The following is a 24550-nucleotide window of genomic DNA, read 5'->3' as shown; positions in this document are numbered from 1 at the left end:
GATGAACTTGTTTAGGTAACGCAGGTCCAGGATGGGTCTGAGGTTTCCGTCTACTTTCGGGACCACGAAGTAGTTTGAGTAGACCCTCTTGTTGCGTTCTCTGAACGGCACAGCCTCTATGGCTCTTTTTTCTAGAAGTTTCCGTGTTTCTTCTCTGAGTAGGGCCAGTTCTTGAGCCGATCTCTGCTTTCCCTTTGGTCTTCTGTTTGGAGGTCTGTTCTCCAAATCCACGCAGTATCCGTACTGCATGACGTTCAGTATCCACTTGTCTGTGGTTATACGCCGCCACTCCTGAAGGTAGAACCTCAGTCTTCCGCCTACTGGTGTTGTATGCTCGTAGGCTTTCGAATCTTCTCTCTCCCCTGATGTTACTGTACTGCGCCTCACCCTTGGGGGCATGTCGAGGGTAGGCGTCCTCTTGCGTGCTGAGTCACTTTGATGAGGGCTGGTCACCCCCTCTCCTCCTCTGGCCACGTCCGTTCCCTCTCCCGCGAAAGGACTGGCCCGAGGTTGGTACTGCCAGTTTTGCTTCTGTTGACCTTGTTGTCCTTGACCATCACCCTGCTGACCCTGCTGGAACGTCTGGTGTGACGCCCCCTGCTGGCTTCCTCCCCTACCGTAGGGTCTCCTTGAGGGATTGCTTCGCCTCATTCCCCTCAGCTGTAGCGCCCCCATGGACCTCGCCGTTTCGTTTTCTTTTTTCAGCTGGGTGAGTTTCTCGTCTACTGTTGCTCCGAACAGTGTCTCTCCGTTGAAGGGGGTGCTAAGGATGTTGTTCTGCACCTCCGGTTTGAATCCCGAGATTCTTAGCCATGCATGCCTTCTCTCGGTGACCCCTATGGCCATTAGTCTTGCTGAAGTCTCTGCCCCGTCCAACGCTGTCTTTATACAAGAGTTGGCGATGTTTTTTCCTTCGTCTACCAGGTGCGAGGCTCTCGGGAGGTGCTTTACTAGCTCCCCCATCTCGTCCCAGTGCTGGTACTGGTGTCTATTGAGAAGTGCATTGGAATTCGCCATGCGCCAGTGCATTGCGGCGTTCCTCTCGACCTTTCTTCCTGTGAGGTCTATCCTCCTGCTTTCTTTATCAGGTGGTGGCCCTGAAGTTACTGGTACGTTGGCCCTTCTCCTGGCCGTGGAAGCTATGATGGAGTCGGCGGTGATGCTACCCTTGATGTAAGGGGGGTCCAGAGAAGAGTGCTTATACTTCTTCTCCGTCCTGGGCGTGATCGAACGGCAAGTCGCTGGTTCCTTGAAGGCTTCCCTCCCCTGATTCATCACACTTTGCAGCATGGGGAGGAATTGGCTCCTCGTCTGGATGGGGAGCAGTGTCTCGAGGAGGAAGTCTGCTTTCGGCCTCTCTTCGTCTAGTTTGACGCCGAAGGCTGTCGCTGCGCTCCTGACCACCATGTTGTACACCCCGATGTCGTCGGGTGGCGAAGGCCTCGAAGGGTACGTGTCTACGGGCTCCTCCGGGTTTTCGGTGTCGAGATCCTGCCATTCGATGTCGTGGCTGGTAGATGGCGCCGAGCTGTAGAACGACTGCTGGTCTTCTTCCTCGGGTTCGCCTTCATAATATGTCTCGTCTTCCTCTTCGAGATCTCTTGTCAGCCCCTCGGTGTCGAATTCGTCCTCGATTTCGACGACGTTCGTCAGTGGAGCCGTTGGAATCTTGAATTCCTTCATCTTGGCATCGAACTCCTTCTTCCTTTGAAGGATGTTCTCCATTTCGGCCTCGAGCCGCCTCTTCTTTTTCTCCATCTCGGAGATGCTTTCGGCGTCGACCGCAGGTCTTTGACGGAACTTGCGTCGACCGCTCTTTCTGCTTCGAGCATCCCGTCTCATGGGTCGACTTCGACTATCCTTGCATTTCGGCGTCTTTCGGCACCAGGGAGTCCTTTTCGAAGGATCCGCTCGGCCTCTTGTCCATGGTTCCCCCCCTTGGTCGTCGAACTTTTCGGCGCCGGGGCTCCCTTCGTGGACTTTGACTGATTTTCTCGAGTCACCCTCAGGTTTTCTAAGTATTTTCTGTTTTGAGCTCGACGATTCGCTTACCTCGTCTTCATTTTTCTTGTCGGTCTCTACGACCGTGAAGCTTTCGGGTCCCTCGGCGACGTTGTCCTCATCGTCCGTGGATAGGCCCAGATCGTAGAGCGACGGGGCCTTACCCTTGCCATCCATGCTGGCGTTGGCTCTTCTCTGCCGATCTCTCACTCGGAGCGTCTTCGGTGCGAAGGCTGAGCAGGCGTTACAGTCCTTACTCTGATGGTCGACCGGTAGGCAGAGGTTGCAGACCGGATGCTGGTCCTTCTGCGCGAATTTGTGGTGGCAGTTAGGGCAGAACTTGAATGGCGTCTTGTCCATTGCGCTCAGGGCCTCTGAGTGCGCATTCTCCAAGGGCGTCGAAGAAAAGGCCGTTAAACTTCCTTTTTTCGCGCTCCTGATGTAATCTATTCCTTTTCCTGTGATATCTTCGTAGTAGTTATCGACGAAACTCGCTTTTCTTTCTTCTTCCTTCGATTGTAATTCTGGAGCTTCCCGATGACGATCCAGACCCACCGGCGGAAAAAAAAATCTGAAGATGGCGCCCCAAAGGTGGGACTTCCGCAGGAAGCACGACGACGTCACGGGAGGTGCACCAAATGGTGGGTCGTCGCCGCCCACCTGGGCTACAAAAAAAAAAAAAAAAAAAAGAAAAGACTACGAATCCGGACCCAACCACAAGATCGCGGAATAATGCACAGCATAGTGAATCCAGAAAGATTCACGCTGCAAAACCTCTCTTGCCCAAAGACAGATGAAAGGAAATACAGAACTGGAAAGATCCTTGCCAACGTAAGAAACAATGCAGTAACTCCTTCGAAGAAGGATCCCAGCACCGGTCCTTATGATCCATGAGGAATGAAGCCCCAAAGGGGCAAAATAACATGACAACGGTAGAGCATACCGCGTGAACATACACCACAGTGGATGCCAAAATGAAACGGGACAGTCCGAAGATTGTTCGGCCAAGAACAGGAGCAGCAACAGGAGGCCCATGTGTGTAAGAAAAAAATACACATCAAATGTGCACCCCCAGGACATGTGACAAGAGTGGCAGGGCCAAACCCAGAGTCTAGGGCCAACAGAAACAGAAGAGCCACCAATGAGCAAAAGCTTAGTAGGTAGGCATGCAGCCAAACGTACCAAAAGGTACCACTGTGAGGGGATAACCTGCAAAGCCAGGAACACAGAGGACTCTATTCTTAGGAGAGAGTGAGCAAGAAGGCCTGATACTAGGGCAAAAAGTACCTAGTATGCGAGCACCCCTGTGGCGTGTAGAACCTACGACATATACACAAAGATAGGAATGTTGCCACACATACGTGAAGTGACAAAACCCTAAACAGGGGAGTCGCTCAATCTGTACCATTGTACCGGTGTGCGGCATAAAAGGCACAGAACGCAGAAAAAAACTGTTCCGAGGGGGAAGAAACCTGGTATCCCGTGAGGCAGGCTGAAACAGGCCACTATACTGCCAGTAAAGGATTTAGAGAAGGCACAGACAGAAGCCTGTCGCCAAAAAGCATACACCGCAAGAGACAGACACCATGTACCAACAAGGAGAATGTCGAGAAGAATACATGCACAGTGATGCTACCTAAAGAAGCAACTGTGCCAGAATGGGAGTAAGCACTCACACCCAGAAAAACAGCTGGTAGGGAGCCCATCACCAGTGCTACTAATGTGAGTAAGAACCCACACCACGAGAAACCGCTGGGGTGGAGCACAGATCCGGTCGCAGAAAGTCAGACAAGAGCCACTCCTTGAAGAACTAAAATATGCACAGGGCAGGAATGGACAAACTGGACCCCCTGTCCTGCAAGAAGCAAGGGGCCTGAGACCCTGCTAGGGTGACAGCCGGCGGGAACTCCCCTTGCCTTAGGCAAGAACCCCGACAGTGCTTGAGCCACAAGAAAAAAGACGTAGAGCACAACCTGTATGCACCAATACGACAAGTATTCACAGAATACAGAAGATTGTTCTGGAACGGAACAAAGGAACCTGCCCGCCAGGGGCGTATGTCCACCTGTTGACAGGCAAGACGGGCACAGCAACGTTGCAAGAACACACCAGGAAAGAACAGGCATGACAAAAGCCCAACGAAACAGCAGGAAAGGACGTCCCTATGGAGTCAGGATGTATTATGGACCAACCGTAGACAACCAATTGTAACCCTCGGAGAGAAACCAACCCTATGGATCTCACCAGAGGAGACATCCTGCAACAGTAGGAAGAGTCAACTAGCGGCAAAAGTTCCTGAGTAAGGAAGAGTAGCAATATAACAGCCAACAAATACCCTACATAGGGTAAGGCACAACCCTACAAAAGTAGGGTCCCTCTTGAGACAAGCTCGTAGGCAGAGGATCAAAAGAAAGGTAAACACAGCTTAACCAGCTGAACCAGAATAAGGAATAACACGGCTGAACAACCACACAAGCCAGAACATCTGTAACCCACAACGGGTAACTGAAAAGAAAGTGACGGCACCTTCACAAAATGAAAAATCCTCCAAGAGGATTAAAACCTGGGAAGACAATCAGCATGGGCGTCAAAAAGAGTGACCCCATCAAATGGTAGATCTGTTAGCCTCTCCTGAACATGCTCTGGGAAAACGCCATTGCGCAACGACGCATGGTGGCGCATGACAACCGACCTGGCCATAGCACGACCCACAGAGTCAGTGGTGTCCATGGCACACCGATTTGAAAATTACGCCATATTCTGGTCATCACGAATTAGGCGGGTCAGATCGGCACGAGAGCTCTCCGGCAAGGAAGGGAGGAGCTGCTCCACAGAGTCCCAAAGGGCAAATGTAGCCCAAGCGCAAACACAATGTGTTAAGGGACCGGAGTCCCGAGCTGATGGATGCAAACACATCGCGGCCACATGACTCCAACCACTGAGACTCGCGAGTGGGAGGATGCAACGGAACAGGAATGGTAGAAAGAGCTGCCTGAAGTACAAGTCCTCCAGCCCCAGGATGGAGAGTCAAACAGGCGGGGTCATCGGGAGCTGGGCGATGGCAATGTGCCACAGCACGATCCACGGGGTCCACCAATAAAGCCGGAGATGGTACCAGCATCGGCGACCTCTGAAAAGGCCTCGACTAGCTGAGTGGAGCAAGCGTCAGCGACCTCCGAAAAGGCCTCGACTGTCCGTGTCTAGTCGGCGACCTCCGAAAAGGACTCTACCGTCCGGAGCCAGACCGGCATCGACTCAACACCCCCCTGAGGTGGAAACCTGCAGGGAGAGAGTGAGCTGAAGCGGTGTCGTGCACCACACTGCAGCCACCTCCAGCGATGCCACAGGGAGCCTCGGAAGGCTACTGGACGGCGCTATGGAAGTACTAGACGTCGTGGGATGCCCTTCCGGGCCTTGTACCGACGTTGCAGCGACTCCGGAGTTGGTCAGGGCACTCTGTCAGAGCCGAGGGTAAACCCGCCGGCGGAGTCCCGACCTGAGTCCCTACCCCCCCTGTGGGGCCCGAAAGCGCGCCGGGGGGCGGTTCGGCCAAGAAAGGACTGCAGGGCCCTGCAGTAGTCCTCCATCTGAGCTCGAGTCGCCCCAGCACCCGGAAACAGGGGGTATGCCGGGTGCGACTCCTGAGGGCCCGAGTCCAACAAAGACCGGGAGCCGCAGGCACCGACGTGATGTGAACGCGAAGCAGACTACTTTCGCTACTTCCGTTTGTGCTTACCTGAGGTAGGCGAATGACGGCGACGGTCCCGGGACCTGCCCCGAACAGGAACGCCGCGTGGACGTCTCCGCTGGAGAAGACCTGTGTCGCGAGGGGTCTGTTTGGGACATTCGGGCAGACAGCAGCTTCATGTGGCATTCCCACAGGGATTTCGTCCGCAGCTGGCAGCAAGCGTCACACTCCACTGACTCATGGTGCTCGCCCAAGCACCACATACAGAGTTCGTGAGGGTCCATCGCGGACATCTGTCGTGAACAGGACCGGCACGGCTTGAAGCCCGCAAAGGGCATCGAACACACTGTTCCTTGACGCAAAAAGGATATCGAAAAGGCCTGAAGATAACGAAAGCAGGCCAGAGGTATTATTTTCCCGGATCCGCATAGGATGAGGAAAAGAAGAAAACTGATGTCAGCACGCCGGGAGGGGCTTATAAGGTTCCATTGACGTCACTTCCGTGGACGAAGTCAGGACGGAGCTGGGCAACGCCACCTCCCGCCGTGCAGAGGTATTGCTGGGGAAAAAAGAATATCCGGATCCAGTGTGACACCTGGGGAGATATTCTAAGTTAAGGAATCTGCGGCTAGCTGTCTCTATCAGATGTAGAATTCACTTAAACAGTTCTATTCACCCAATCGATGGTGGGATTGTGCACAGAAAGCGAAGGCAGGCCCAAAACTATTTGAAATTGTGGGGCATCTATAAGGTTGAACTGTATGATTTCATGCCCATCTGACTGGTTTAATTCCATTGATCCGGTACGGTGAGTGATGGGACCAGAGGAGAGATTAGTGCCATCAACCGCCCGACCAGGTTTGTTTTTTTCTTGGGAGTACTGCCTTCACCCCAATCTTTTAGGCATACTTGATATCACAAAAGTTACTGGTGGCGCCTGAATGGATCATGATGGCTACCCCAGTAATTTCTTGATCACAGAACTTAATGGTCATGTGCAAGATCAGATGAGGTACCAGAGTCTGTAGAGTATTCATTATGTGATGCGAGTATGGAGTCGTTTTTATCATCTTTCACCATCTGAGTGACCCCGCCTACAGATGGTTTTGAGCGTTTTGCTTAGCAGAAAACATTGGTCATTTGGGACATTCTTTATCGAAATGCCTGGAAACTCCACAATACAAGCATAACGTTTTAATTCGATGTTGTTCTTTTTCCTCTTTGCTCAATGGACCTCGCACTTTTCCTACCCATATCGGCTCAGCCTACAAAGATGCTCCAGAAGTCTTTCCAACTTCTGATCAACTGTCAAATCGAGAGATATTCATTTTGAACTCTTCTTCTCCCCCTTACGCTCTGACCAACGAAAATTAATCTCCAACACCAGGTCCACAAGAGCTGATAACTCTGTAGGGCGATTTGGAATCTGGGCCAAGGTGTCCTTAATTTCATCAAGTAAACCTCGACAAAAGAGTGCTGTTCTTTTCTCTTCAAAACAAAGGGGGGTGGTGATGGACAGAGCATCATAACCAATCAAACACTCACACCCAGTCAACAGATCTGGGTTTGATCCATCACCATCCGTCATCCCCTTTGGTATCGCTTTGTTCGCCCCAAGTTGGCAGGGTATGTCCAGACGTGGATCCCTTGCTCACTTTGCCACTGGATTCAAGATCGCCTGGCTGATGAGGGTTATGAACCCGAATCCGGTCCCAGGATGCTTGTTTCCGGTCCAGGGGAGACATGGCTTGGCAGTTCGGGCTGGACTGTTCCCATGAGGTACAGGGTCAGACTGATTTGCATATGGCCATGTCTGAACTGGGGTGGTGGAGTGAGCTAAAGAATGATGATGGATTAAACCCAGATCAGTTGACTGGGGGTGAGTGTTTGATTTGCTCAAGATCTCCGTCCGTCATCCCCTTTGGTATCGCTTTGTTCTTTTCTCTTCAGGCAAATTTGTCTCTACAATCAACTTATTAAATTGAGTTAGGTAAGTTACTAAATCCCTGGTACCTTGACGTAATTCTAACAATTCATTGTCAGTGGCCTGGGAAATTCTCCTTCTGTAAAAGAATCTTAGGAATTCAGTCTTAAAACGTTCAAAATAATAAAGAAATGGGTCATCCCTAAATACTAAAGGCATTGCCCCATTGGCAGCATTCCCACTCAGGACAAAATAAAGTTTACTCTAGACTAAGAAACAGGAAATAAAGTTGGGCGGCACATAAAATGTAAGTAACACTACGTCAAAGAGTTGGGCGTTTTGTGGATCCCCACTAAACCTTTTGGGAGGGGCTAAAGGAGTAAGTGGAGAAATTAAGTGAACTACCTGTGGTACAATGTGTGGGTTATGTTCGGTTGTGGAACTGATAGGAGTTGCCTGAGAAACGGGAGGGGTCCCAGAAGCCAACCCATTTACTCTCTGTGACAATAACAGTTTCTTGGCGAGAAGCAATGATATCTTGTTTCAAATTTTTGTTTTCCTCTCGGACTGCCCCTAATTCCCTCTGGATAACTTCCAACATTTCACTCAGGGACTTTAAACTAAAACCTTCCGCCATGCTGCTTGGGTGGAGGAGTTTTGTGGGCACTTCAGTCTGTCAAGTACCTCGTTCTCCACGGAAGCAGAATTTGTGTTAATTTCTCAGTGCCCACCTTCTGGTGCCTACGCCAGGACTTTTCCCTAAACAGGCTGCGCCGGCTAGGGGGAAATGGATTGGGAATAAAGAAGAGACAACTTCAACACTTCTGATGCTCTCTCTCTCCCGGAGTCTTCTCTGCATCCTCTTTGTACAGAAAACAATATTGAATCCTGGAAGGGAGAGTACCTAATGCACAAAGGAAGAAAAGGAAATACAAATGTCAACCCTACACTTTAACTAAACTCTTATTCAACGTCTATTAGGTTTTGAACCTTCCCTACCAGAGTTTACAGGAGTTATTCCTTGTCTTCTGAATGGTAGAACAGTTTTATTAAATGATTACAATATTATTCGAAATGCACAGCCCAAATAATTCCATTTGTAGAATCTTGTGTTCAATATGCTTTCAGTCTTTGTCTTTCTAGGAGCTAATGAGGAGAATGCTCCAAACACTAATTTCTAACTTCGAGTTGTACTTGCTTGACTCCAGAGTTGCCTTTTAAACAGGACAGGAAGAGCAAGCAAAAAGGAACAGGGAAGGAACAAGAAGGAAGGAAAGGTTAAGGAAGGACGCTCTAGGGAGGCAGAGGAAAGATGTGGCTCAAGTGTCAGCAAGGTGTGAGGCAAGCGCTCTTACTGACATTCTTTTCGGAGTCCACACTAGAATTCTTTTCCTTGAACAGTTCAGATAAGTAAAGTGGACGGCTTACTTATTCTAAGAGTAGAGGAATGCAGGATCTGAGAAATGGCAAACTTATCTCCGAGTTCCCAGTCAGGTGTGCAGATAGCCGACTCGTACGACAATTTAAAAAATCTGTAAGAAACTCCGCAGGGGGCGATGCAACAGGATATTGAGGTTGACTGACGCTACTCCTGAATTCAAAGAGATTTGAAGAGGAACGGATCTTAACTGGCTTCCTCTTCACAGAACTAAATTGAAGTGAGCAGAGAAGCGCGAGCACGCTTCTTGAAGCCGCCAACATAACGAGAATTTTCACGCAATTTTGGCTACCAAAATGCTATGAAAATGCAGCGGCCATCTTGTAACATTCCATCTGTCCGAAACCTGGAAGTCTTCCCAATGATTTATCATTGATGGTTTCACTAGGACATTGCTACTTTTCTTCTTGAGCGTATTTTTACTGCCCTGAATAAGGGAAATGACGTTACTGTGATTCCTGACACGATCTCCTTCCCTTCTGGACGGTGTGAAAGTCGCAGATAATTCCGGTTCTGAGGAGTGTTTAGCTCCTTTGTCTGTTTTTGGCCTCTGAGTGTTCTTGGAAGGTTTAGGGTGATTCCTACCTTCTCCTGAGGAACTGTCTTTATATCTGGCCCTCTTGTGAGATGAGGAGGAACTCTCACTCTCCTCCGAAGAAGGTGCCTGGTGTTCAGTAGTTTGAAGCCACATCAACAACCTTCCCTCTCTATCTTTGAGGGTTTTAGATGAAACAGTGCAGAATATTTTGCATTCTCTTGGGTGAAGGCAGTAAATACACTCCTTATGTGGATCACCATAGACCCTTTTCTTGCCACTGGTCTTACAAGAGCAGAAAAGGCCTTTTTTGTCTGATATGATGCAAAGATTTGTAGAAGTTGAAGAATAAACGGAGTAGCACTCAGGGAGACTCCCTTCCACACGACGCAAGGTGAAAATCTGAGAGAATCTGCCTCTGCTGGCAGCGGATTGGCTGAGCTCCAACATTAGGTTCTTTTTTTAATGGACATAGATAGGCTACTATTGACATGGCTTAGCGCCATTATAGCATATGAAATTTTTTAAGCACTGCTTGAATATTTTACCGTGGGACTCCCATCTCGACGACGGGGAATGATTGAGGCATATGAATCTATGAAAGATACCCCAATACTGGCTAACTGAGTACATCAACTCTGAGGTCAGCATTGGATCGGAATTGGAGACAGAGCTAGAAGTCTGGTGCTGTGAATACGAATTGCACAAACCTCCTCTGGTTTACAATGTTGAGGACGTCAAACGGGCTTCAGTTACCCTTCTTGTTTTTATTACTTGACCGTGAGACTTTTCTTTCAACTTCCCCTTAGACTTCCTTCACCAATTGCACAAGCTTGATCAGCTCATTCTCACAATGTAAATTGAATGACATGCAAATCTGTTATAATAGAGTGTTCCTTAACTCATAGTCCATTATGAACCAATGAATGAGAGGGGAAGGTCCTCTCAGGGGCTCTCTCAACATCCACAGCTCTAATTATATCGTCAGTAGTCATTTGAGTGATCGAGGCCCCTTCAAGTGTGGTGAATACTGAAGGGTCAATAGATCCTCAGGAGCAGATTAAAAAAGAATCAGATTGGCAGGTGCTGTTGATAAGGTGTCATGTCACCTACTTGTGACTAGCAGAAGGCTGCTGAGCTGCTATTTTTCTAATCATGTACAGCGGCAGGACACAGCTGGGGGCTGTTAACAGGGACAGATCTTCACTGTGTTGCTGAAAATACCCAACACCTAAGCATCTCAGCTTATGGACATGTCGGGTTTCTGCAAAACGTAAAACCACCAATCACAAAATCGCGAAATAGACAAAAATAAGATTGTGAATTATTTATTTTATTTATCATTAAGGAAAGAAAGCAGCAATTACTGTGTTGGCGTCAATAAGACAGACTAGCGATGTTTATTACCAAACATCACAATTAATGTCAACACAGCCATCACCATAAAATGCTCATCAGAGAGGAACGCATTTACTCCCAGTACAAAGAGGAGGGGGGAGAGGGGCAGATAGTTAAATGTCAACAATTTCTCGAAAAATGCACATTTTAAATATGACAATATCTTTTAAATTCTTGAAAGCAGTCACTGACTCAGTAATGGAATCAGACCATAAGCTATCCGTTAGCAAAAAACATATGTACCACACTTTTCATCTCAATGTTTTTTGTTTTTTTTTTAAAAAAAGGAAATGGCTTTCCAGTCCTGCGGTGGTTGAAAACTGACTTCAAACAGACCTTGAAAGAGTAGCCACATTTATAGTAGGTAATATAAATAATGTCTACATAGGTCAAAAGATACTCTTTTTATAGCATTTTAATATTAAAAAAGGGTCACACTCCTATCATCTAAGCTGCTTATCTCTTGCGAATGAAATCTTATCAGCACAAAAGTGTTGTTCTCCAAACATGCTAAAACTTGTTCGGAAACCAATGGGGCATCTGCCTTTAACAGAGCTCAGTACTGTAAATTCTACAGGGCAGTCTACAAGCACACAGCTTGAGAGAAAGATGGAGACACGTTTTACATGCAGAATTGAGAAAAGCATTTACCAATACAAGCACCAATATCCTGCTGTGTCCGCTTCAACTTTAAAACATCCTGTTACTGGTATCCCCTGCATTACAAAAACCCCAAATAGAATTCCAAATACCAGAATTTCACAAATGAAAAATGATATGGTGTCCATATAGCCCCTCACAACGCATCACACTTGCATGTAAGCAGTGGACTAATTGTTTCACAAGCTTAGAACCTCAAACACTCGTGGCTGAAGATACATTATAGTTACCAAACTACAATTAGTCCAAGATTTGTGAATGGTGTACATACTGAAACCAAGAAAAAAGCGCCACTCTCCTACTTTCATAAAACAAATTAGGAATTGGAGGTCATCTGTACAAACCTACCCTCCACCATCAGATTGTGTAGGTGGAGTATTGCCGCACATCGGTGAGCCGATCTGATTTAGTAGCATCAGGAATATCAAGGATCTTTTGGTCATTACAAATAAATGAATAAAAAAAGCAATAGGCTGCTTGGAATACCTGCTGGGATTCACACTGCATTTTTATTTTACAATCTGGTGATCAGTAGAACATGGATACTAGGAGAATTCAGGACACAATTCGGATTCAATACAACTTTCCAACACTCGGTGTGAAAGGAGTTTTATATGTTGCTTCCGCATGATCGATCAATGTCGCAGTTATAGGTCTTATGGTATCTTCATGTCATGAAAGAAAGCAAATTTAAACCACTTGCTAAATGCTCTCAAATTGAGAATCCCTTGATGCTGAACAAAAAGTCCAGTGCAGATGGACACTGGGTGACTCCTTCCAAGATTAACGGCGCACAGTGGTCCAACCGTCATCATCTGCCTCAGTCTTTACTCGACGAGGAGCTTCTCGCTCCTTCTCTGGTCTCCAAGAGCTTTTTTCCTTCTCACTATCTTGTTCAGGTTCTTTTGATGAAGGCAATACTCGTCGAGGGGTGTCACGGTCTTCTCGCTCATCCTTATCGCTGCGGCGCCACACACTCGCTAAAATAATAATAATTTTGTGAGTTGCTATGCGTCATAGTAGCTTGCTATATTTAAATTGCAAGAGATATTTGATGTGACAATCCTAAGAAACATTCTTAAGGGTCAAGATTCCAAGTACAGCAGTGTTAAAACTGATATGAATTGTGATCAGAGTTGGAGAAATCATTTGCCTGTCATGTTTATAACAATTGTAATTTTTAAAATAAAATGACCGCATGCCAAAAAAAATCCCCAATATATAGCCATTACAGATTCGCATCAGTGAGTTTAAAAATTACAGCATGAGGCGAATATTAAGTCAAAATGAATACAAAATAGTACACTGTAGTGTTAATTTGGCAAAATGATTTACAACAGGACTACGCACAGGTAACAATTTTACATGTTAATGGTGCGACAATTAAAAATACTCCAGTCTCCTCCACTTCACTTCTAAGCTCCGTGCGTATGTGGGTGTCCCTTCAGAGTCTCTGAATCCTCCATTTATTCTCCTGTGATTTCTGTCACATCATTTATCTTATTCTGCACTTAGAAGTTGAAGCTATTTAGTGACCAGGAAGGAGTACAGGTGACGACATGAAGATGGTATGCTTGAAGGTGCTAGAGGACTAAGAATGTAGGACTTACTATCTAGACAATCCGGTACTTGCATCACAGCTCAGTCAGTCAGTCCTATGTACAAAAAATCCTGGTCAGGCCAGTTCTCTACAGCCTGTGTAACCCAGGGGCAGATTGGCAAACCTTGTAACAGGATTGGCAGCTTGTCCCTGATACAGCTGAAAGCAAATACTACTGCAAGATCACTGAAATACTAAGGGACTAGTTTCTAGGCTTTGACTACCAAGGGACAGTGTGGTTGAACAGTTAAGGTTTACTCATGGAGAATGGTGTGTGGATAGGACATCTAGTTCCAGCAGTATATGCAACACTTATCTACTTACTATTAGTAAGAAAACATACCTAGTTAACTTTAATATGATTTTACGGCATCAAGAATATTATCTCACAATGCATCTTAAGTAACATTGTGACTCTGAACAAAGCCTAATGGGTAGCCAAGCACAGAGCCAATTGGCAAGTGCTAGAATGTATCACTCTTCTATATCAGACTCCTTGGTGTGCTTTTTGCAATTGCTGCACAAAGGATAATGTATGAGCGGCAGGACAGGTACTCGAAGCTACTGGTGTCAACAGCCACATCCAGGGGACAGGCACAGCAGTGAAGCCAGATGTCCATGCCTGTAGAAATAATGTGGTCCATGGATGATGGGGTACAGGTACACAGGCATAGCAGTATCTTCAGTCACTTGAGGAAATAATGTGATGCATGTAAGTCAGGGTACGCTTGCCACACAGCTTCTAGAATAAATAGGTGAATGAAAGCAGAGCACAAAATTTCTACCCCAAATGGAGAAGGCCCTAATCCTGTGGAATTGGAAGATCAATGGGGTGGATAGCCCTGTGAAACAACTGATACCGACCAAGCACGTAGATACTCTCAGCAACTTCCTAGTAGATAGCCACCATATGGGCCACATATTATGACCAACCACAAAAAAATGCTGAGACCATGCAAGGCTCGGACATACAAGCTGCTCACAATCCTCAGACACAGAATTTATGGGTCTGCACAAAGGATCAAGCAGATCTGTTGAGCAGTGATTCACAATCCATGGTCACTACTATCAAGAACTCCTCACAGCAAAGAACTGAACCATCTCTGCCTGAACTGGTAGGTTATCTTCACACCACGCAGTCTACCTCCCGTATCTTTCAGCAACAGATGTTGCAAAGCAGTAGGGATCTAGTCTTTCCCACAGAAAAAGGAGATAACGGACTCCACCCTAGCCCTCGCCTTCCTCTATACTTGTGCGCAGAGTTTATTGAAGGAAATAAGTTACCTACCTTCGGTAATGAATATGCTACTTACCAGTATGCATCTGTTCTTGGCATGTAGGGCTGCTGACATTCATATCTGTGCATAGATCGCCGCCTAGTGTTGGGTCCGGATGTTTGCACGTTGTTGTCCTGGAAGAGTCTTCGAAGTATCCTGGGATAGGTGACTCCTCCCCTGGACTACAGTGCGCATGGGCATCCTCTCCATCCTCAGATTGTTTTTCGCCATTGTGGCAGTGATGGAGTAGATACAGAAAGTGATGACCATGCTTACAGTAATTCTGAGAGCTGCAGCTGCTACAGGCGCCGGGGAGGAGGGAGGGCGATATGAATGTCAGCAGCCCTACATGCCAAGAACAGATGCATACTGGTAAGTAGCATATTCAGTTCGAGGCATGTGGGCTGCTGAGTTCATATCTGTGCATAGAATACATAGCAGTACCTCCTATTAGCGGCGGCTACCAGTGCCAGCTGCAGCGGTCTGAAAAAGAGTTTTGAGAACAGCCTGTCCTACAGCTGCCTGCTGTTTTGATTGCACATCTACACAATAGTGTTTGGTAAATGTGTGTGTAGTGGACCAGGTGGCTGCTCTACATATATCATGCAAAGGGATGTTTCCCAGGAAAGCCATGGAGGCCCCTAACTTGCGTGTTGAGTGGGCTCGTGGGGGAATCGTTAATGTGCGTTTAGCCTTTTGATAGCAAATTTGAATACATTTAACGATCCATCTGGCTATACCTGCTTTGGAGATAGCGTTACCTTTGTGGTGTGGGGCAAAGGCAACGAAAAGTTGTTTAGTCTTCCTAAAGATCTTAGTCCTGTCGATATAGTACATGAGGGCTCTCTTCACATCTAGTGTATGGAGTGCTCTTTCTGCGACAGTTTGTGGGTTTTGAAAGAAAACAGGCAGGTCAATAGTTTGATTCATGTGGAACTGCGATATCACCTTGGGCATGAATTTGGGGTTGGTACGTAGTACGACCCTGTTGGCGTGAACCTGTATAAATGGCTCTTGAACGGTTAGTGCCTGGAGTTCACTAACTCTTCTTAAAGAAGTGATCGCTACTAGGAAAGCCACTTTCCAGGTAAGGAATTGAATCTCGCATGAGTGTAGAGGTTCAAAGGGTGGACCCATCAGGCGTGTGAGGACCAAGTTGAGGTTCCACATCGGAGCCGGTGGGTGGCTTGGAGGAATTACTCGTTTGAGTCCTTCCAAGAATGCTTTGATGGCAGGCACTCTGAATAAAGAGAGGTGCTGCCTGTTCTGGAGATAGGCTGATATTGCGGTCAAATGGACACGTATCGAGGTGTACGCCAGATTGCATCGGTATAGGTGTAAGAGGTAACAAATTATGTTTTGGATGGATGCGTCTAGCGGGTTAATGTCATTATTATTGCAATAGATGACGAATCTTTTCCATTTGGCTGCATAGCAAGCTCTGGTAGTGGGTCTTCTAGCTTCCTTAATGATGTCCATACAGTCAGGTGGCAGGTTTAGGTAGCCAAACTCTAGGACTTCAGGAGCCAGATTGCCAGGTTCAGCTGTTGCGGATCTGGGTGCTGAATCTCTCCATGGTTCTGCGTCAAATGCGCGGGTTTGATCCGCAGCCTTTGATGCGGCACCACGGAAAGTTCGAGAAAAGTGGTGTACCATGGCTGGCGTGCCCACGTTGGAGCAACCAGGACGAGTATCAGTGAGTGCTGTCGCAGTTTGCGTGCCACCAGCGGTATCAACGGCGCTGGGGGAAAAGCGTACGCAAATCTGCCGGACCAGTTCATCCATATCGCATTGCCCTGCGACTGTGGATGTGGGAACCTGGCGGCAAAGCTTTGGCATTTTGCGTTTTCGCTTGTGGCGAATAGGTCTATCTCTGGATGACCCCATTGCTGGAAGTACGGTTGGAGTACTGATGGGTGTAACTCCCACTCGTGCATCTGGTGGCTGTGTCTGCTGAGCAGATCCGCCATCTGGTTGTCCTTGCCGGGGAGGTGTTCCGCCATGAGGAACATGTTCCTCTGAATGGCCCACTTCCACCTGCTCTGAGCCAGATGAGACAACTGTGGAGAGTGTGTTCCTCCCTGCTTCTGTATGTAGTACATGGCAGTCATGTTGTCCGTCCGGATCAACACGACTTTGTTGCACAAGTGTACTTTGAATGCTTTCATAGCCAGGAAGATTGCAATCAGTTCTAGAAGGTTGATGTGCATCTTCTTTTGTTGTGTTGTCCATAGTCCCTGCACTGTGTAGTTGAGTACATGAGCTCCCCATCCCTGGAGAGACGCGTCCGCTGTCAGTATTATCTGTGGAACAGGCTCTTGGAACGGTTGGCCCTTGCAAAGGTTTTGTGGATTCCACCAATGCAGAGAGTTGTATGCCCGACCGCTCACCAACACTAGGTCTTTTAGTTGTCCGTGAGCCTGGTTCCATTGACGTGCTAAGCACTCTTGAAGCGGGTGCATATGTAGTCTCGCGTGTGGGACTATGAAAATGCAGGAGGCCATCATGCCTATCAACTGCATGAACACTCGCGCGGGAAGGGAGTGTTGTGGTTTGAACTTGGAAATCAGCATTTGCATGCTGTTGATTCTCACTAAATTTGGCTGAGCTGTGGCCGCCAGAGTGTCTATGGTCGCACCTAGGTACTGTTGTACGTGTGCGGGTTGGAGATGTGATTTTGGGTAATTTAGTGAGAACCCCAGACTGTGAAGGAGGTGAATGGTGCGGGACATGTGGCTGGCACATTGTTGGGCTGAGTTTGCTTGAACAAGCCAGTCGTCCAGGTAAGGGTAGACGTGTATGTGCTGCCTCCGTAGATGTGCCGCCACAGTAGCTAGGCACTTTGTGAAAACTCTGGGTGCTTTTGTGATGCCGAAGGGAAGAACCTTGAATTGGTAGTGCTGCCCTTGAATAGTGAACCTGAGATATTTCCTCTGTGATGGGTGAATGGGTATGTGGAAATACGCATCTTTGAGGTCCAGTGTGGCCAGGAAGTCTCCCGGTTTGAGCAGTGGGAGGACTTGTTGCAGGGTGAGCATGTGGAAATGCTCCGAAAGAATATAGCGGTTGAGGGGTCTCAGGTCTAGTATAGGTCTGAGTGACCCGTCCTTTTTTGGTATTAAAAAGTACAGGGAGTACACCCCTGTACCTTGCTCGTGGACGGGTACGACCTCTATTGCGCCTTTTTGCATCATGCTTAGCACTTCCTGCTGTAATAGCGCTAAGTGCTCTGAGGACATAGGACGGTGTTTTGGGGGTATTGTGGGTGGAGTAGAGGTTAATTCTAGGCAGTAACCGTGTTTGATAATATCTTTGACCCACCTGTCCGTGGTGATGGAGTTCCACGTGGCCAGGAACTTTTGCAACCTTCCCCCGACAGGTGTTGTGTGGTCGGGAGGAAGGGAGAGGGCGTCACTGTTTGTTCTTGGGAGAGGATCTGGTATTGCCGTATCCGCGTCCTCTGCCCTTTGTGCTTGAACCACGATATCCACCCCTGGTGTTTTTATCGTAGGTACTTTGGGTGTTGCCCTTGTTGTAGGGTTGCTGTGACCCCTGTCCTCTACCTGCTCCTCTATTACCGGGGCGACGAAAGGAGCCACTCCGAAAGGTCTGCGTTTGGAGAGCCCCCATGGACTTTGCAGTGTCTGTGTCCTTTTTTATTTTTTCTAGTGTGGTGTCAACCTCTGGCCCGAATAAGTAGTCTGGGTTGACCGGCTGGTTGAGGATGTTATTTTGCACCTCAGGTTTGAATCCGGAGATTCGTAACCAGGCGTGTCGTCGTAACATGACGCTAGTGTTTATGGCTCTGGCAGCTGTATCTGCGGCATCCAGTGCACACTTGATGGATGCGTTTGTGAGGAGTTGTCCCTCTCTGATGAGGATCTCTGCTCCCTCTTTGTATTGGTCAGGGAGATGTTGTAGTAATGTTTCTAGTGTGTCATAATGCGCTCGGTCGTAGCGAGCCAGGAGCGCTTGAGTATTGGCAATACGCCATATGTTAGCTGCTTGGGCTGCAACCCGTTTGCCGGAGGTCTCTAACAACTTGGACTCTTTGTCCGGGGGAGGGGCATCCCCAGTTGTCTGCGAGTGCGCCCGTTTACGAGCATTCGCGACTACTATGGAATCCAGAGGCAACTGTCCTCTAATATAGGTAGGATCCCCAGGCGCTGACCTATATTTTTTGTCGATTCTGGGGTTTATTACTCTGGCCCTGGTGGGTTCTTTGAAAATGTCCTTTGCATGTTTGAGGACACCTTTCAACATGGGTAGAGTTTTAACATGTTTTTCTGAGGATGCGAAAGTGTCCATGAGAAAATCGTCCTCGATGGTGTCAGAGTGGAGTTGAACACCATGATTGGCCGCAGCACGTTCAATGAGGGCGTTGAATGCAGCAGTGTCCTCTGTGGGAGACGTTTTTGCTCCATAGAGTTGCGGGTCCTGTGTATCCATAGGTGCACCCGAGTCTACAGGGTCATCCCAAGCTTGGTCAGGGTCCTGTTGGCCTTGAGGGTCCATCTCTCCGGGGTAGGGGACGTGGTCACCCATGTAGTCCTCCAAAACGTCTGTGTCGGAGTGTGTCGGAGAGAAGGACTGTGGATCTTGGTAAGAGGCATGGAGAGGCTCGTAAAGAAGTGGTTCCGAATCCACTGGCAGCTTTTTCTTTAGTGGGATCCGGTAGGAGTCCAAAGCTGGCTCAGAAGTTATCTTCCTCTTGTGAAGCATCATTCTGCCTGTTGCGGCATCGATGATGTGTGAAGGAGACGTCTCCGTAGGAGAGTGTTCTGCAGGTGTGATCCTGGTGTGGGTGACACGTGTTCTGATTTTGAACAGTTTTGGCGCCGTGGATGGTGGCAGGCCAAAAGTAATGTTGGCCGGTGCCGGAGAAGCTTTTTGAGCCTTTTTCGGCTCGGAGCTTGATGTGTCCTGGAGGGCCGCCTTATCTTTGATGCGTTGCAAGGATGCTGAAACTTGCCGCACCTGGAACGCCGACCGGTTCCGTTGAGGCAGGCGTGGACTTTTTCGGTGCCACGGGGTCATCGAGTCGAGGAGAGGTAGTAGCTGTCGACGGCGTCGATGATTGTGCCTTTGGTGCTGTTTTCGAAGTGGTGTGAGATCCAGCAGCCATTTTGACCTTTGTGGTCGGAGCCGATTGTTTCGGTGCCGGGAGCCGAGGCGGCTTGGCGGTACAGATGGTCTTTTTCCGTGCGTCGGCGCTGACGTCGGCTGCTGCAAGCTCGGCACCTAAGTCCCGTTTGGTGCGGTCGGTGCCGACGGGTTTGGCTGGCGTCGAAGGCGTGGTGGGCTTCGATCCGACCAGTGTGACTTTCAGTTTCGGTTTCTGCTGAACCGAGACGGCTTTCGGTTTCGATGAAGGGAAACCAGCCGTTTTGGGTAGTATAGGCTGCCGCTGAATGTTCGAGGCCGGGCCAGAGGGCGGGGCCAAATGGATGCGGGATAGGTCTTGGGTAAGGCCAGAAGGCGATCCCTCGACCGGAGCCACAGACTGACGCACTGGGATATCCAAAGTCTGTCCGGGTAGGCCTTGCTCGTCACCGGAGCTACTCTCTTCGGCCCCTAAGGCCTCATTGTAGTCTCCTACCTCGGTGTCGGCTTCGTCTCTGTGAAAGAGTTGTTCTTCGACGTCTTCCGATCCGGAGTCGTGTTCGGAAGCGGGGCTGGAGGGTAGGTTCTCCACGTCTTGCACATCTTCGTCCTCGGCGTTGAAGATGTCAGTCGGGGCCGGTGCCGCTTGCTGCGCTTCGAGCCTCGCTGCTCGACGATTCCGGAGAGTCTTCTTGGATCGGAATCGGGCACAGGCCATACATGTGGACTCGTCGTGATCCGGTGAAAGGCATTTGTTGCACACCGGGTGGACGTCGACATGGGGATATTTCGCATTGCATACAGGGCACTGCTTGAAGGGCGTCCTCGATTCCATCGCCGATGTCGGGTCGATGGTCGGGTATGATGCGAAAAAGTTGGTTTCTGGAAGTTAGTAAACTAACAAATAACTATCGATACCGATCGGGAACAGTACCGACGCGAACTAAAGGCCTTTTGGCCTGTAAAAAGTTTTTCCTAACTTGAGTCAAGATAAGCACATCCGAACCCAATGGCGGAAAAAAACAATCTGAGGATGGAGAGGATGCCCATGCGCACTGTAGTCCAGGGGAGGAGTCACCTATCCCAGGATACTTCGAAGACTCTTCCAGGACAACGTGCAAACATCCGGACCCAACACTAGGCGGCGATCTATGCACAGATATGAATTCAGCAGCCCACATGCCTCGAACATATGTATCTGGAAGCGACTTATGTTAGTTGTAGATTCCTTACCTTAGAATTTCACCCAGGCGTCAGTCTGGATCTGGAGATTTTTTCTTCAGCAGTACCCCTGCACATCGTTAGGTGGCATTGGTCTTCTCCGTGTCCATCGTTGTGGGTGCCAGGATGATGTTCCAGGACCTACATAGGCGCCACCCATGCACGCTGTCAGTTCTTAACAAGACTTTCCACACCAGAAGCGCCGAGACTTGAAGACACTGACCACTGGTACATCAAAACTTGGGCCCTTTAGGGAGGTCCCTATTCCTAGAAATCAGTTAGCAGAGTAGGAAGACTAAGAGGGGCGGTAAGGAATCTCCAATATACGTTTCTTCCAGATGGAATATGCTACTTACCAGTATGCATCTGTTCTTGGTATGTAGAGCTGCAGATCTACACACTTGAGCATAGATCGCCATCTGGTGTTGGCCCGGATGTTTGCAGTTGTTTTTCCTCTTGGAAAGTCTTTGGAAGTCACTAGGTCGGTGACTCCTCCTTTGGATCGTATTGCGCATGGGCTTCGGCTCCATCCTCAAATTGTTTTTCGCCAGCAGGGAAATGATGGAGCGTAGTAATAAACAGTGAAGATGCCCATGTGTGTTGTATCTAAATAAGATAAACTGGAACAGATAAAGGTAGCCGGGGAGGCAGGTGGGCGTGTGTAGATCTGCAGCTCTACATGCCAAGAACAGATGCATACTGGTAAGTAGAATATTCCTTTCGAGACATAGGAGCTGCAGATTACACACTTGTGCATACATTATATAGCAGTACCCACTCTTAGCGGCGACCACCCGTATCTGTTGCAGTGGTTTGAAATGTTTTGAGTACAGCCTGGCCCACACTAGCTTGTTGCTTAGTTTGCACATCTACACAATAGTGTTTAGTGAAAGTGTGCGGTGTTGACCATGTAGCTGCTCTGCAGATATCATCTAATGGGATGTTCCCTAAAAATGCCATTGAAGACCCTATTTTGCGTGTAGAGTGGGTTTTAGGGGGAACGGAAAGCGTTCGTTTTGCTTTGTGGTAGCAAATCTGAATACATTTGACAATCCACCTAGCTATTCCCGACTTGGAGATGGGGTTGCCCTTGTGTGGTGGAGAGAAAGAGACAAACAGCTGTTTGGTCTTGCGGAAAGGTTGTGTTCTCTGTATGTAGTGGAGTAAGGCTCTTTTGACATCTAGTGTGTGAAGAGCTCATTCTGCAACAGTCTGGGGTTGTGAGAAGAATACTGGTAGTTCTACAGATTGGTTTAGGTGAAAGGGAGAAATGACTTTAGGGAGGAATTTTGGGTTGGTACGGAGAACAACCTTGTTATGGTGCATTTGCAGAAAAGGTTCTAGAATGATAAGTGCTTGTATTTAACTGACCCTTCTGAGGGAAGTGATGGCTACAAGAAAGGAATATGCTACTTACCAGTATGCATCTGTTCTTGGCATGTAGAGCTGCAGAGCCACACTTAGGATAAGATCGCCATCTGGTGTTGGGCTCGGAGGATTGCAGGTTGTTGTTGTCTTCGGAAGAAGCTGTTTGGTCACGAGATAGGTGACTCCTCCTCTGGACAACAGTGCGCATGGGCATCCACTCCATCCTCAGATTGTTTTTCGCCATGATGGGAAAAGATGGAGTGTGTCAGAATAAAGAAAAGGATGTCCATGTGTAATGTCTAAGTAAGACAAAGCTGGAACGGATACAGGTCCCGGGGATGCGGGTGGGCGTGTGTGGCTCTGCAGCTCTACATGCCAAGAACAGATGCATACTGGTAAGTAGCATATTGGGTTTGAGGCATATGAGCTGCAGATCACACACTTAGGATAGATTATACAGCAGTATCTCCCCTAGCGGTGGTCGCCTGTATCCGTTGCAGCAGTTTGGAATAAGGTTTTAAGGACAGCCTGACCCACAGACGCTTGTTGCTTTGCTTGCACGTCAACACAGTAGTGTTTAGTGAAGGTGTGTGGTGTGGACCATGTGGCTGCCTTACAAATATCTTCTAAGGGAATGTTTCCTAAGAATGCCATGGAAGCCCCCATTTTGCTTGTGGAGTGCGCTCTAGGGGGAACTGTAAGAGTGCGTTTAGCCTTTTGGTAACAAATTTGGATACATTTAACTATCCACCTGGCTATCCCCGATTTGGAAATGGGGTTTCCTTTATGTGGTGGGGAAAAGGCCACAAACAATTGTTTGGTCTTGCGGAAGGATTTGGTTCTGCCAATGTAATAAAGAAGGGCTCTTTTAACGTCCAAGGTATGAAGAGCCCGTTCAGCTACAGAGTCTGGATTTGGGAAGAACACTGGTAGCTCAACTGATTGGTTAAGATGGAATGGAGAAATGACTTTTGGCAGGAACTTTGGATTTTTTCGAAGAACCACTTTGTTACGATGTAACTGTAGGAATGGTTCTTGTATGGTTAATGCTTGTAATTCACTTACCCGTCTAAGGGACGTGATAGCAATAAGGAAAGCCACTTTCCATGTAAGAAATTGTAGCTCTCATTTATGTAGAGGCTCAAATGGAGGACCCATTAGCCTAGTGAGCACAATATTTAGATTCCACACTGGAGAGGGTGGTAGTCTTGGAGGAATGATTCTTTTAAGACCTTCCATGAAGGCTTTGATCGCGGGCACTTTAAATAGTGACAAGTGTTGGCGATTTTGCAAGTAGGCTGCTAATGCTGCTAGGTGGAGGCGTATGGAAGAATACGCTAGATTACATCTTTGCAAGTGTAGTAGGTAGCAAATGATGTTTTGGATGGATGAGTCTAGTGGGCGTATATCATTGTTAGTGCAGTAAATGGCAAATCTTTTCCATTTAGCTGCATAGCACGCTCTGGTAGTAGGCCTTCTGGCCTTTATAATAATATTCATGCAGTCCGGTGGTAGGTTGAGGTAACCGAACTCTAGGACTTCAGGAGCCAGATCGCTAGGTTGAGTTGTTGGGGATCTGGGTTAGCAAGGACGAGGAGAGGTTCAGCTTTTGATGGGGAACTAAGGAGAGTTCCAGTAGTGTTGTGAACCAGGGTTGACGTGCCCAAGTAGGAGCCACTAGTATCAGCTTGAGGGACTGTTGCCTGAGCTTGCGTACTACGAATGGAATGAGTGGGAGAGGCGGAAAACCGTACGCAAATCTGCCTGACCAGTTCATCCATATCGCATTGCCCTTTGACTGTGGATGGGGATACCTGGTGGCGAAGGTTGGGCATTTTGCGTTTGTGTGTGGCGAACAGGTCTATGTCTGATTGACCCCACTTGTGGAAGAATGGGAGTAGGACTTGAGGGTGTAATTCCCATTCGTGGATTTGCTGAGTCTGTCGACTCAACAAATCGGCAATTTGGTTGTGAACCCCTGGAAGGTGTTCTGCAAGTAGGTAGATGTTTTGGGGAATTGCCCATCTCCAAATGCTCTGTGCTAGGTGTGAGCTGGAGAGTGTGTCCCCCCCCCTGTTTTTGTATGTAATACATGGCTGTCATGTTGTCCGTCCGGATTAGGACAGCCTTGTTCTTTAGATGGGGTTGGAATAACTTCAACGCCAGGAACACTGCTAGAAGTTCTAGGTAATTGATATGGAGCAGTTTTTGTTGTGTGGTCCATTTGCCCTGAGTGGTCTGTCCTAGGAGATGGGCTCCCCATCCTGTAAGAGATGCGTCGGTTGTCAGCACTATCTGTGGAAGAGGCTCTTGGAACGTTCTCCCTTTGGACAGGTT

General features: G+C 48.1%; 1 protein-coding gene across 2 annotated transcripts in view; it reads right to left on the bottom strand.

Moving 5' to 3' along the window:
• Positions 1–10898: 10898 nt before the first annotated feature.
• The window catches only part of EIF3A (eukaryotic translation initiation factor 3 subunit A), a 735236-nt gene continuing 721584 nt past the window's right edge, over positions 10899–24550 (bottom strand). For both annotated transcript variants that reach the window (XM_085602967.1, XM_085602977.1), the window contains one exon: positions 10899–12624. In XM_085602967.1, the coding sequence (XP_085459093.1) occupies positions 12428–12624 (197 nt within the window). In that variant the 3' untranslated portion in view covers positions 10899–12427. The remainder of the gene's footprint in view (positions 12625–24550) is intronic.

This window comes from Triturus cristatus, chromosome 1_2 (genome assembly GCF_964204655.1).
Source record: "Triturus cristatus chromosome 1_2, aTriCri1.1, whole genome shotgun sequence".
NCBI lineage: Eukaryota > Metazoa > Chordata > Amphibia > Caudata > Salamandridae > Triturus > Triturus cristatus.
The sequence above is the reverse complement of the archived record's forward strand: the minus strand, read 5'-3'. Positions and strand labels throughout refer to the sequence as shown.